Genomic DNA, 15,378 nt, shown 5'->3' on the forward strand with positions numbered 1-15,378 from the left:
ACAGAACGATGGACTGGCCGGAATCAACGTGTCGGACAACTTTAACGAAAGGGTGACGAGAATACACTTTACTTTCTACATGTAGAATGTGGTCGGCAAAACTTCTGTTGTAAATGTCTTTGGCTGGTTTCCGTTCTTGTCTTATTTGTCTGTGTTTAATATTTTGGACAACCTTGATATTTCCGGGAATGTCATAAACATCTTCTCCTTGGTTTATTTTGTTGTACCCGTTTCTTTGCGGAGTCCTGTTTTATCATCCTTGCAGCCACAACTTTTACGCCTTGTGGAATCCTTATGTATTCTTCGTGTACTTCAGGTTTTAATGTATTTGCAAGAATTGTTCTCCCTGGAAATGCACCAGCATACTCCATAATCGAGACAGACTTAGATAGTGTCATAGAGTGTTGCACATTTCCTATCCAAGTTACCCGTCGCTTGTATTTTAGAGAGTTCTTGTGCTTGCTATATGCCCGATGCACAACTAACATGTCCAAAGCATCTGACTGTGATTCACGTGGACGGTAGACGCGCACACCGTTTAATTGTTTTTCAGTGCAGTATTGTTCGCCTCTCTTTATAACGCTTACCAGTTTCTCGTCTAGTGTTACAGTAATTTGTGGGAGAAGTATCTTTCATCCATGTGCCACAGTCATCCCAAAACTCTCTCGTCTTACCAGTTTTCGTTCTCTCCTCATTTAGTGTATTGTCAACTATAAAGAACACGTTTTCCTTTATGCCAGGTGGTACACGTGGTAGTGCACTGTGATATTCCTTTGGTTTTAAAATTCTCAATGTTTCTGTTATGTCCATAACCTTCGCATTCTTCAACATCCCACTGTGAGACCCAGCAACAGTAACCTTACCAGATTTCTCAACTATTGAAGCTGATTCATTATTTGTTACACAACCATTGTCCCAACTGACTTTGTTTATCTTTACTGATTTCAGTGCGAGGTCTTTGGTGTCACCTTTGTCAAATAGGCTGTTATATCTGTTCGAACAATTGACGTGTGTGGAAACATTATTTTTGAATGTTCACGAGGAGCAACAGCGACCTTTCGGAGTCTGCCAGTCACCGACATCTGATTGACGCTTAGGCATTGATGGCTAGGATACTAGTTGACGCTGTGAATTTACTTTGAGGACCAGTGCCGGGGTTGGGTTACTGCTTAGTGGTTCACGGACGCCGGAGGTTCACTGACGGTCCTGTAACTGATGGTCTAGTTACTGATTGATGGTTCACTGATGGTCCAGTTATTGACGGGCGTGTCATTGACATTATTTTCATGAAATGGTTAGGGGTCCATGTTTATTTTTAGTTTTTTAATTTTTTTTATTTGACAAAAAAGCATTAGCTGGTTTGGTTACATTGCTCCACATCACTGAAACAATCGATCCTTCTGCTGCATAGTTGAAGGTTGTTTTATGGTCCTAAATGCCTTGTCCTTTGTCCCGTTTACAGCTGGATAACCACTACATAACGGACGCTTCGTAACCATGGAAAGGGCAATCATAGTCCATGCCGAGGAAATGTTCCCAATTTGAACGCGATTTAATGCGGCATCGAAATAATCTGGCGACAACAACTGAATACTTGATCTCTTTGGATGCCCTAAAATCGTTGTCTCTTCTAGCACCATCATTAAAGTTGTCTTGTAGCGCAGTTCAACAGACTTGGATTCATTACCGCATAAGAGGATTGAGACGGCGTTGAAAAGACAGTCTCCGTCCCCATTTGTTCTTAAATGGTATCCCTTTCTCAGTATGGTACAGGAACAAGATGTCAGTAGCAATTGCGTCTACTGGTAGACTGGATGTTCAGCATGCTCGCAAGAAGAGTACTTTTCATCAATCAAAAAAGCGATCAAGGACATGCATTAATCAATCGGATAATAAAGCTAATGATAAAATGCAATTAATACTGAAAAAATCTACTTTACCAATTCACTGAATTTAAGAAATGTACTGATATTAAATTTTTTACACAATTGATGTTAACATTACACAAACAGGACATATATGCGCTTGAGAACATGTTATATATTATTCTAATCATTTTTCCTTTTCACATTTGATAGAATATTATTGAAGAACTGTGTTTATTATAAATGGCAACAACTGATAAATTTTATTGGCAATTATGCATTTTATGTAGATACTGTTTAATGTTGAACACAGCAAACAGGAGGTTTGCATATTGAAATGAATGATTGTACTGACAGCTCAAAACATTTGTAGGGAGAATATAATAACAATGATATAAATTAAAGATAGTTAAATATAAACTTAACAATATATAAGCAATTCAAAAGAAGACAAACCTCACATAAAAGACAGCCCAACTCACAAGCTTTACAGTCACCGCAAGAAAACTGTTTCTTGCTCTTTCCTTTTACCATTCTGATATCACAAACGTCCACAAAATTGAGAATTTTAACAGTGAATAGAAAACTGGTTTTTGGTTTGACTACAACCTTTTTATATATATAAGGAAAATATGTCTATCGGAGTCTTCTCATTCTTTTTATCTCGAGGCCAATTATTTACATTAAAAATCACTGTTTAAACATTAGCGAAAGTTGGTAACAAGTAGTATTGTCCATATATCAATTAAAGTCTGTAACATAATACTGTTGATACCTCTATTCAATTATATTAATGTTCAGGTGTGAATGCGGCGTTTAATGAAAGCACACTGTACTAGTTTTAGTGGTTACGCAATTAAAATGTTTCAGCTATTAGTACTAAAATATAAATCAGTTAACTATTTTTTATATAAAGTTTTGAAAAAACGAACACTTAAATGGAGTCTCTTAAATGAAGACAGAAATAAAATGACAAATTTATTAAGTTCCATACCTATGCAACTATATTATTATTTGATAACATAGATTAGTATATACCGTTCATAAGTGCCATCATATATATTTTATTTTGTTACACATATTTTATTCCCCAGAAGATCTCATGTCTATATTGAGCAAAAGGATTGGACAGAAGTTTTTCAGCTTACAAGTTTTACTCCATTATAAACATAATTAATGAACACACAGGCTTGAGGTCTCGAAAAAAGTCAAGACAGTTGACATACATACATATAATTAAATGAGTGGGATAAAAGATTGATAAAGTCAGAGGGATAGTGATTCATGTGGTCTGGAATGTAAAATTTAAAATAACAATCGTGATGAAACAAAACGTAAATATGTTTCTAAAAATATTTCTGTTAATATTTCTGGATTAAAATCTTTTAAAACTAGTTACATTAATTTACTCCATTTCTGTAATTTCTTTTAAATTACAGTATATTCGTCTACATTACTGTCCATTACAGCCCATTACTATCCATTACTGTCCATTACTATCCATTACTGTACATTACTGTGTTTAGGGAGACCGATTACATCAGCCAGAAATGTTCTGGCAAATCTTGGTGGCACACTCTATTTACAGGAGAGAGAGAGAGAGAGAGAGAGAGAGAGAGAGAGAGAGACGCAGTGAACCTCAGACAAATTCACTTTTTTCACAGCGTTATGTAATGATTACAATTGCAAGTCTATTTAAAATGGTAACAATTTCATGTCTGATAATGCGTCTGCATTGCGGAATGAAATTGAATGCAGAGTAAAATATTTGTCACTGAAAAGTAGGTAAATAAAAAGCTACATAAAAAAGCGATTGTTCATGCACTCATTGCGTTGCATGTCCATTATTGGAAGGAGTCCATTTTGGAATGTAAAGAGACGAATGTACTTCGTTGTACAGGTGAATTCAGTTAATGGCTGCCTCCAAACCCCACCCGCAACTCCCCACACACAGGCGTCAGGACATTACATATATAGAAAATATATCCACCCAGGATTCAGGAAAGTAGATGCTACAAAAAACAAAAAACAAAAAAAAAAACAAAAAAAAAACAAAACAAAAACAAAACAAAAAACAAACCCAATGTCTAAAGGACGTACTTGACAACAAAATCCCCATTTCCTTTCGCGAGTGGAGATCACTCACAATTTACCATCACGTTATTATGTAATGTTTGGATATAAAGTGGTATAGTGTTGTTCAACGGATTGGCATATTGATATATGATCTCAAATGGGCAATGATTTAATATTGAGTTTCTGACAAAAATTGAATAAATTCCAGTTGAAAGTTGGAAATTATCCATTGAGTTTCATAAATTTATTATTAAATCATTATACATTTGAAATTCCGTTCACAATTTAGTTTTTATTTGAATGGAATTAGTTTCGGGAGAACTAATAAGAAATAACTGCATTTATGCTTCCTCAGTTACGTATTTTTCATAGAGTTAGAATTGTTTTTAAAAATAATTTACCCAGGATTCCGCATTGGTTATACTGGATATTTAAAACAGACCTCTTATATTTTAGGTATTGTTCAAAGAATCTTCAATTCCCTTTATTTTTGGTGTATAATTAAAGGGTATAATATTGGTTATGAAGTATGCAGCTTGGCCTTATTCCAGATGTGCATCTTTAAAAAAAACTGCTTGCTCCACTTGGCCATTTTCACTTCCTGGACTTCAGAGGTGAATGGTTTAAAAAAAGAGCCGATAACCTTTTTATCATTTTATATATTTGGTAATTCATACTTTGCACTTTCAGAAGCTAGTATTTTCTAGTTTTTGCAATATTCAGTTTCCCTATTATACTAGGTGCCAAAGATAGTTTACTTAAGACTAATTCAGACTTTTTTTTATTCAGCAAAAGGGAGCAGACAGTTCAGTTAGTGGTGTGCCTCGGTCATGTAAAATTTCCATAAGTACAATTTCCAAAGAAATGTCAGCCACATTACATCAAAATAGCATAGCGGTATGCCAACATTCTCTCCACCATACATGTTTCAAATATAAACAATTTTACCTTAGATACGTCACTCTCTAAAAAGTACATAATAACTGGTGTGTAAATTAAATTGCTATGGATGCAGTATTGTGTACGTAAAAAAGAGAATCAAAGCTCCAGTTGTTGATATTCATGTGACGGCATGATTACTAGATGCAGAAATTGTACTAAATCTAGACTGAAGATATTGCTGTGCATAAAAGTCCAGACTGAACACATTTGTGAACTGATATTTGCAGAATTTGAGTTGGGAGAATGCCGTTATTACGTGATTTTGTGTCAGTTGGCAGACATTCCTCTCTGAACGGATGTGATTTTATTTACTCCTATAAGTCAACATTTAAACCACACTCGTCACGGGTGCGTGGTGCCAGCTACAGGTTTGGACCCTCCCTCGCCTCTATCCATCGATCGATACCCATAATTTTAATTGCAAAAGATCGACTTTGGGTAGATTGTCTATAGCATAACACGCGTAACCTTTTACTCCCAATGCCCCGTAGGTAATCGATTCCAAAGATGGCTTCCAAACTGTCAATATTAACAGCAAAAACAAACGTTCCAGAAGGTGGTGTAAGGAAAATTCCCACTGTGGCAGCCAATCGGTAAAGAAATACTGAGCAAGAACGTCACGGGGTTATTTGGACCAATGCGATTGACAGACAGTCATATATTAACATATTCGATATTTCAAAATTATCAATCTGTACCGACTTTATGCAAATGTCTACTGAATCTGGTAATACGCAACGTTCATTAAAATTCCTAGTGATGTATCAAATATAATGTATTACTGTAGTTTTCTATGAGGTCCTAATGTTAATGCTACCCCACTTTAACCATGGAGATTTAGACGTTCGTTGACTATCCTGGTTCCTCACGCGCTTCTATTTTGAGCACCATAATTAGTTGGAATTGAAGAGGAAACTATAGATCTCAAGCCTACGTTAATAAACGTAGGTTTCGTTTCAACATAGGGCATTGGTTTCTGTCAAAACCAATGGATCATTTTATTGAGAAATGTGTTGGATAGAAGGTATTTTTTTCACCCTCAGATTCATAGCTCGTTCTAACCGAAACAGCTGTAATGGGTCTATCATTTCCATCGTAATGTGAAAATCCATCTGAAATGATTCTCAACTATATGCCAATTGCTTCTTAAAACCACCATGTGAAAGCATAAAAAAGGTACTAAATGAAGAATAATGCATTTAAATATGCTACAGGAGATTCCTTAAAACGGTAAAAATCAGCAATAGACGATACGGTATCAATGATCAAAATTGTTCGTTTTTGTCTGTGTCACATTTTAATGCCTTTATGTACTTTTTTTTTCAACTGGATCTGTCGATTTTATTCAGGATTTCTCTTTGTAGGAAACGAAACTTTAGTTAGTAAAGATTGGCAAGCGAAATCGTTTACCGAAAATTCAACAAAGTTGGATGGACGAGATGTATTCAAATTTATATTATTAACTAAAACGAGGCGATTATGAAGAAACAATAGTGTTTGAAAACATTTAACATACTTAATTTGAACTTTCCAATAGAATAGTTGAACAACACATAAAATCTTTGGAAGAGTGTCGCTATTCGGCACAGTAGAAACATGTTTAGTTTCGCATAATTGTGAATCTTAAAGAATGTACATGAATATGTAATAAAAATGCTATGTAATTTCAAACATTAAACATGTCAAAATGTAACAAACGTATTGACGGGTAGATGGTATAATCTGGAATGTCTAGAAAGTATCAAAAGTGTTTATGATTATTGCAGTTAGTGTTTTCAGGATCCGTACGTTATACTGTAGGACGCAATGATCATGGCTTGGCATTTATGAATGTGTAAATGTTGACTAATCATTCACAAAGTTAACATAAAGTCTTTTGCACATTATTTATTTTGTGAGTGGACTATATTTACTTTGTGATTGAATAGGCACAATGCATACATTGATAAATGCCCAGCCATGATCATTTAATTCTTATCTACCAAGTCTATGCTCTAAAAATAAGTAACATTAAAAAGTGTAAAACAACATGCTTTCAAAGATTCAACAAATAATTTATTTCCCTATAATACAAAAGTAAAAATGTAATGAAAAGGAGCTTACGGTAATACGAATCAAATACCAAAATGATCATAGAGTTACAGCCAAAATCCTAATCATTTAAAGTCCTGAATAAAATTCAGTACATATCCAAAATTAATCTAAAGCTGAAGGTGTTGATGTATCTATTATAACCTATATAAGGCTGATGTGTCAACAGTCTTTTGTTAAATCACGTAATATAATTCCAGGTTTGATTTCGCTACTAATTCCAGTGAATTTATCTATTAAATAATTGTATCACGTTTGTATTTCAAGAGAAACTAATCACTTGAATTCAATAATTTGAAGAAAATAAAGTCCAGCCCTAAATAATACTGGACACAACATATAACACAATTTGATTGTGCTAGAATTTAAAGCACAAATAAAAAATCCTCTCAGTTATAAGATTATATAGTTCAACCTCAGGTCACCATTAGCATTTTCTATTAAAAAAGTATTACCTAATGAAAAATAACCTTCCAGAATGATCATGATACTTACAAAACAAACATATTAGTTATTATTAGAAACCAGAACCTGAGTTATGTAAAATACACCAAGATTATTCCAAAACCTAGACCTAGACACAAATAAACATATTGACTTCTATTATAAAATAAGTTGATTTTAAAGCCATACACATAGAGAAAAATTTAGCTATGCATGAGTTTACAGAATAAAATTTGAAAAATAATCAATTCAGATCAAGCAGAAATGAACTCAATTTACATGGAAACTTGCAACCAAATTGAATCCGCAGAATTTACCGATGTATACAAAAGCATTGATCAGTATCATGTGACTCCATATATCCAATCAGACTGCAGAAAATAAATTCGGTCGATTCATAACAATTTAAATTATATTATTTTAACACATTTTATTACGCGTAGTGGAAACGAAGCACTATGTAATTTCAATATTTCATATTATGCATAACTGGAAATATAACACTAGGTAATTACAATATTTCGTACTACGCATATCTGGAAAGGAAAACGTCTTTCCTATTCTTTACCATTAACCTTTCATTTATGTGGGTTATCTTTGTTTTCCACCAAGTATTGCACGGACACATCTAAACTGCTCTCTCTGTAGAGGCAACCTCCAACAGGGGTTTGGGTCAGGGAGATATATTTATTTTGTGAGTTTGTGCTACAGGTACGCAGTGTATGTATATCGAAATCGAAAATGTATATGTGTCATATAGAACTTAATGTTTACTTACAGAAAAAGAAAGAATAATTGTGCATCCTTAGGTCGGCATTCATTAATAGCCTTGGTTAGGAGGTAAACTGAGGATACATGCAACTGCTGGGAAGAAAAATAACATTCAGCTGAATAGTTTTGTTATTTTTCCAAAAAGGACACTCTATATCCATACAATCTTTAAAAGCTACAGTGTATATATATGATCTGAGATCATTTTGTTTTAAAAGAAAATTATAATTGCGCCCTGATGTCATGCAGATGACTATATGATTTTGTTTATCTAAAGGTTATTCGTAATGTAAGATCTGAGTAACATCAGTTATATTATTCTTGTATCCAGCATTTCGTCCGGGATGAAATGTATTGATTCTAATTATTTCATTCAAGTTATTCTTCTCTGGAAATACAAAATACTAAAAAATAGCATTCTTGGAAATAGAGACATGAATATATAGTGAAAAATAAAATATGACATATTCGATTGTACTATAGTGAATCAACAAAACACTTTTGGCACAAAACTACATCACAATCCTTCACAAGCAAATCAACACTTCCAGTGTTGGATTTAATTAGGTGAATCACAAAGGTTTATTGCGAAATTTAATTATTTTGGTCTCGTTTAGATATTCTAGGATTATTTGGAACTTAATTCGATTTACCATAAGTTTGTTTGACAACATTCACTTTGTATTCTAGAGAAATAAATTATTTCTTGAATTTTACAAAGCTTTTTGCATTTCACACTTTCAAGACCATATAGTCGTAATATTAGGAATAGTCGTAATACTAACAATATCCGCAATGGCAACAACAGTCTTAATACTGAAAATAGTCGTAATACCAACAATAGTATTAATACTAATAATTGTCGTAATACTATGAAAGGAATATATAAACTCTCATTTCTGCAAACGTAAAAGATCAAATTAAATTGAAATTTATTGAAGTACTGAATTCCACCAAATCTTAGGTATTTGGGAATAACTATATATATATATATATATATATATATATATATATATATATATATATATATATATATATATATATATATATATATATATATATATATATATATATATTTATATATGCGTGCGCATGTGGAACTACATCTATCACGTATGAGTGTATATAGGCATGCGTGAATATGCTGTTGGATGTAGATTTGTATATGCAAGTATAAATTTTTACATTGACTGAGTATTAGTGCAACGGATAGATTTAATTTTATCGCATTAACCAAAATGTTGCACCATTAATTACTGGAAGAAACTTACGACCCATCGAATTGGTATGTACTACTCACGGCCAATTGCAACGTATTAGCTGGGGAAAATTGTTTATACATACGGTCGGCCAATTACTATACATAACTTATAACCAATTGCTCTAGATTCCTTATGATTAATTGCTATGTATTACGTATGGAAAAATGACTATGTATCTACAAAGTTTTGGCCAATTGCTACGTATCTACATACTAATGACCAATTAATACGTATTACTTATAATCAAGTACTATGTATTACTTATGGGCAATTACTATGTTTAACTTATGGCCAATTACAAGGTATTACTTACTACCAGTAGCATTGTATCTACATATAGATAATTGATAAGTATATACTTACTCATGGCCAATGATTTCTGTATACTAACGTATGGCCAATTGATCTGTATTACATGTGGCCAGTTAATTTGTTTATACATACATATGACCAATGTTATATATATATATATATATATATATATATATATATATATATATATATATATATATATATATATATATATATATATATACACACACACGTACTTAAGACCAATCGACGGAAGGCAAATGCAAATCAAATGAAAAGTTCTAGACGTACAAAAATGCGTGATAAGTTTAAGAAATGACTGTCATCTATACCATATATAAACATAAATTAAACATACAACAGTGACACAAGCCCCTGTAGTTACAATTATTATCCGTTAAACACACACACGCGCACACACACACACACACACACACACACACACACACAGAGAGAGGCAAAGACACACAGCGGAATTAGTGTCTTTGTGTATGAATTATTGTCTACGTTTATGCACCTGTTATGCAGAATTCATGGACTCTGAATGGGCATGCTTGAAATTTTATTGAGGATTAGGTCATTCGTAATAACAGTAAATAATAACACGCATTGATCCAATCAATGCAAAATGAATAGTAACTACGGAAGTACTATGAAAGTGTTTGAAATTAAAATTTTCGTTGTTTATTATAAAAAATCTCATCAGCTGAGAGACTTTAAAATTTCTGGTAAAATTTCTTTAGGTATCAAAAACGACTTTTAACACGGATTAAACATTTTTGTAGCTCCACTTCTGTTTGAATCTTTTTTTTAAAAAAATGAAAACATAAATGAAATGCCTACGTTACGGCATAATTGATTTGGCCATTTAACACCTGCTGACCATCTTGAAATTGCATGACGGGAATATGTCCATATAAAGTAGATATGATACGGAAACCCTCTCCCTCACCAAATTCATGCACCCGAAAAGAACATGGGCCATAACTCTGCAAAGTTTACTGAAATAGGTGACAAGTAACGTTAAATTAAAATAAACTTTGTTATTATAGTTTTCTGGGTAAAGGTACTTGTAGGCATTGTCTGCTGTCCAATCCAGATGCTAAATTTACCTATTTTTCAAGAAATGTTCCTATATTACTCAATGTCGAAATGGGTCTGAAATTTGACACAGGTGATTGTACAACTTTTAAGAATGAAAGAACATCTATGGAACAGTTACCATTGGTTGGGAAATTTCATCTTTTATCAGTGACGTATTGTGGTCCATGAATGAAGAGTTTTGTATTCATCAATAAAATATTCGTTATACAATCGGGACCTATCGCTTCCTATTGCATTGTTGTTTTCCAAATCCAGATTATATCAGACAACTCCCTTTGGTCAAAGGAAAATGTTCCAGGCTAGAGTTTCTACAACACCGAAGAAACGGAATTACTTTGTCAGAGTTGTTCAAAGAAGACGCGCAACGAAAGGAACAATTTAAAAAGTCACATTTTTATGACGAAAGTCGAGTCTGAAATCAGTAGTTGTGTAATTCTTAACGAACTTGTACTCGATATCGATTATTTTTTAAAATAAGTTTATATTGTAAGTTTTACTCAGATTTCTGAAGTTCAGGTATAAAATGTCTAAGTTAAAACACTGTATTTAAGATCCTTTTTACTAGTATTGACTTTGTTTAGTTTTTGTTTGTATTTAGCTATACAAAAATGTTTTTCTTTTAATTCAGGGGGTCTTTTTCAGTCTATCTCCGGCTGTTTTGGCTCATCGTAATGATGATTCAAACCGTATCTTATGGCTTGGTCTTATCGCAAAAATGTGCTTAGGTATTCAAATGTTCGCTTAAATGAATAAGTGTGTAGGTATACATTCTTTATTAAAGTTAAAATGGTCGTTTAATGGAATTCATATTCTACCTTTAGATTATTGTAAAAAGCGGATGAGCACCTACAACTAAGATTTTAGCTCCATTTAAGGATGCCACCTCCGTTCAAGGATTTCACCTCCATTTAAGGATTTCACCTCCGTTTAAGGTTTTCTCCTCCGTTTGATGTTCTATCCTCCTATTAAGGATTTCGCCTCAGTTTAAGGATTTAACCTCCATTTAAGGTTTTCACCTCCATTTAAGGTTTTGGATCAGATGATTCAGCGTTTTATAATTCGATTTTTCAGTCTAATGGCTAATTTGAATGGGTTGCAAAGTGTTATCAATTTTCAAGGAAATGAAAGTGCCCTTGTCATCTCTGATCCCACTCTACAAATTGGCCGTTCCTGATTTAGTTAGATGAAAGTCACCAAATATTGTTATATTTTAGGTAAGCGTGAGATTGCATTTGTCATCAAACCAACAGGCAAGGGGTCTTGATTTGTTGTTATGAATACATCTGACTACATCGGTGAGACAAACACACAACTTTCGGACTAGATGAATACGTCTAACTAGATAGCTGTGGCAAACTGGCAATTTCAGGCGAGAGATATTATAAGAAATTCAGTTACCACCTAACAGCTGAACATGTTGAAACTGTCAGACATTACAAGACACGTGTGGCGTTTGTCACGTTGATGACAAAATACTAACTTACTTCCTACCATTTGACCCCTAACCACTCATAATTTATTTACTCACTATAATATACCCAATAATCGAAACCCGGGGAATCCAATCATTTCCAGAAATAGCTATCCCAATAAAACAAATTCGTTGATTTCCACCTTCGGCCTTTCGTGAAAAGAAATGCCTTCATATATCCAATATACAACGGACTTTCTGAATAAAACACCAACAAATAACTTTGTAGAGAACTCTCTACAATATCATATATAACAAACCATGGATGCATGTTCCTTATATACCAACATCCCACACGAAGGTGTCAGCCTGCATGGGATAGTGGACCTTCTCTTTCAATGTTCTATTTGGTCAAACATGCAACAGATATTTTCAAATTTTAAAAAGTTGTACTTGCCTACCAGCACTTTCTTCAAATTAATAGAATAGCAATAGGCCTAAAATGGCTCCTTCGTCTGCTAGAATTTTCATAGGAATACTCGATTATAAGCTTCTCAACGAAGAATCTTATAGATCTATGAGCTGATGTGGATTCATCGAAGATAAAAAAAATCGACACAGATTGAAACGAGCGACAATTTAAAAATATCTTTTGAATTCGCCAATAACTTCCATCCAACGTTTTCGTTTACTTCTGAGCCATCAAAGAGGTCCAGCATCGTCTGGATAACCAATCTACCATTTTGGAGAGGAACATGGAAACTGACACGTATCCTATACCTCTCACCAGTATCTACTTCTACCCGGCTGCGACCCTTAGCACGTAAGAAAAAACTGTTCCTTACTATGTGTCGGTTCATAGCAAAACAAATATGCTCCAATCCTGCTATTTTATGAGAGATTCCGAAAATTTGAGGGGCAGTTTAGAAGGAGAGTATAAAGAAGCTACGTTAAGGATACTATCAGTAAAACTAGACTCACTGACAGAAAGGAATATTCCTTTAATATTAAAACAAGAAAATGAACAAGTGTGTCCCCGTCGTGGTAACTTCCTACACTGATGCCCCAAACCTTCAATAGAATATCCAGAAACATTGACACCATAATGAATCGTTCGAACGTAAGTTCCTTTTGGTTGCGTACTGTATTCCTAAAAATCTCAAAGACCATCGGGTATGTGTTTCCGTTCTTTGTCAATGAGTCACCGGGATTTAGGTCAAACCATATTGGTTCCCTATGCGGTAAAAATAATAACCAGCTGGTTTATTTTTGTTACTCAAGTTTTTATTTTCATATTTCTTGCAAATTTTTTCTACTGTATCTGAATTCCAGACTTTCTCTTGGAATTTGTGTTTAGTGTTTGTTTTGTGTTTTTTTCTGAGTTAAGTTATAGTTTTCTTTCCTTTTTTATTTTCCCTTTATATCAGAAGCGTTTGATAATATTCTTTGCTAGTTGACGCTTGGGTGTAAAATCAATGGCGAATTTTTTGTTGAATTTCCGCTACTTTAAGATAACTTAAATAATTAAATGTAAATACGATTTTTGCCGCTTGCTGTATATTAAGAACCTGAGATGTAGTTTAAGATGTATATGGTTTGAATCGTAATTAGACCACTTTATTATTCATACATTATACTTAAGATCTATTTTTAAAACTGAATTGTGATAATTACAATAAATTACTACTCCGCTAAGAATCAAATTTAAATGGTGTTTACTGCTATAGCTTTAACCACTTATGTTAAAACAAGCCCAATATTAAAATTCATAATGAGAAATTTACGGTCACTTATTTTATTATGTTCATTTGCATATTAAAACAGGATATTGGGCTCAGGGTGACCGAGTGGTCTAAGGCGCTAGCCTGTATAGATCACTAACATATCACCGCTGTCCTCGTAGGCATGCGATAAAGCTGTCTCGGGCTAGCTGACGTAGGCAAGCGAGAAAGTTTGCCAACTGCTTCCCATGGGTTGGTGGCGCTTCTCGGGGTTTTCTCTGGTTCCACCTCCACGAGATATACTGAGTTCCTGGTATAGCCTATCATGTTCTGATAAATGACGGCAAACTCACAATTACAAGGAAGCAAAATTATGTTCCTGTTATGTGTTTCCTTCTCTGTCTGTCTGTCACTTACTTTCTTTGCCAATTTTATATACCTACGTGCGTACATACATACATACATACATACATACATACATACATACATACATACATACATACATACATACATATATTGGGTAGAACATACTTGATGGTATCGAATATTGAAGAAATCCTGGACAAGATAAATAGTTTTCAGATCCTGGTCTCGCGTCGTCCCAGCAACCAAATCCATCCCACGTTCTTTTGCATGTGCCGTTCTCAGCTTCTGGCATTGATAAATGTCGTCTGCAACAATCCCTTGCTGACTGGCAGCAAAGGCGCCATCTATGACACTCGTCTGCCGACAAGGTGGTACAGATATCATGGCTTTGTATTTTATTATCAATGTCCGGTACAAGAAGAATATTAGAGCTTGCATTCATAAGCAGAGTTAAATAAAATCCTCCAGATGAATAAAATGGTTTTAGGGACTTAGATGGAAACAGGAAAAAGTAGCACATAGAACATGTGTGGGTGTAAAACACATTAGGTGGAAATATTCCAGTTTTGCTTTCACACAATCTCGCCTGACTTGAGGAACAACACGTGAAGCACTGAAAGGAAAAATGAAAAATCAATATAGACCTTTTTGCATAATACATCAAATCGGCACTAATATAGCACATAATTAGGAAAACAGTCTTTATTGTCCAAATATATATTTAAATATTCCTCATTGTCTAAACTTGTCTTGTCTAACACGTTTATCCACTCAGCAGGCCCGGCCCGAGGGCAAGGCGAATGAGGAAACCGCATTGGGTCCCGCGCTTTCAGAAAATCAACTCCGCATATTCAAATTTTTTGCTTGGGTCCCATCGCTTATTGCTTGCTGCCTTGGGATCCGCACATCCCAAGGCTTGGCCTCCTCTCAGGAAAAGAAATGAATATTAATTTAAAGAACTGAATACCTTTATATACCTTTATGTGACAAGTATATGAAGGGCAATTAGTACA

The 15,378-nt window shown here is 34.0% G+C and overlaps 1 protein-coding gene across 1 annotated transcript in view; it reads right to left on the reverse strand.

Moving 5' to 3' along the window:
- Positions 1–15,378, reverse strand: part of LOC149776652 (calcitonin gene-related peptide type 1 receptor-like) — a 168,591-nt gene that overhangs the window by 42,052 nt on the left and 111,161 nt on the right. The window contains exon 3 of the mRNA XM_089941179.1: positions 14,531–14,978. Coding sequence (XP_089797305.1) covers positions 14,531–14,978 — 448 coding nt within the window. The remainder of the gene's footprint in view (positions 1–14,530; positions 14,979–15,378) is intronic.

Source organism: Sinohyriopsis cumingii, chromosome 18, assembly GCF_028554795.1.
Source record: "Sinohyriopsis cumingii isolate HCF-2022 chromosome 18, ASM2855479v2, whole genome shotgun sequence".
NCBI lineage: Eukaryota > Metazoa > Mollusca > Bivalvia > Unionida > Unionidae > Sinohyriopsis > Sinohyriopsis cumingii.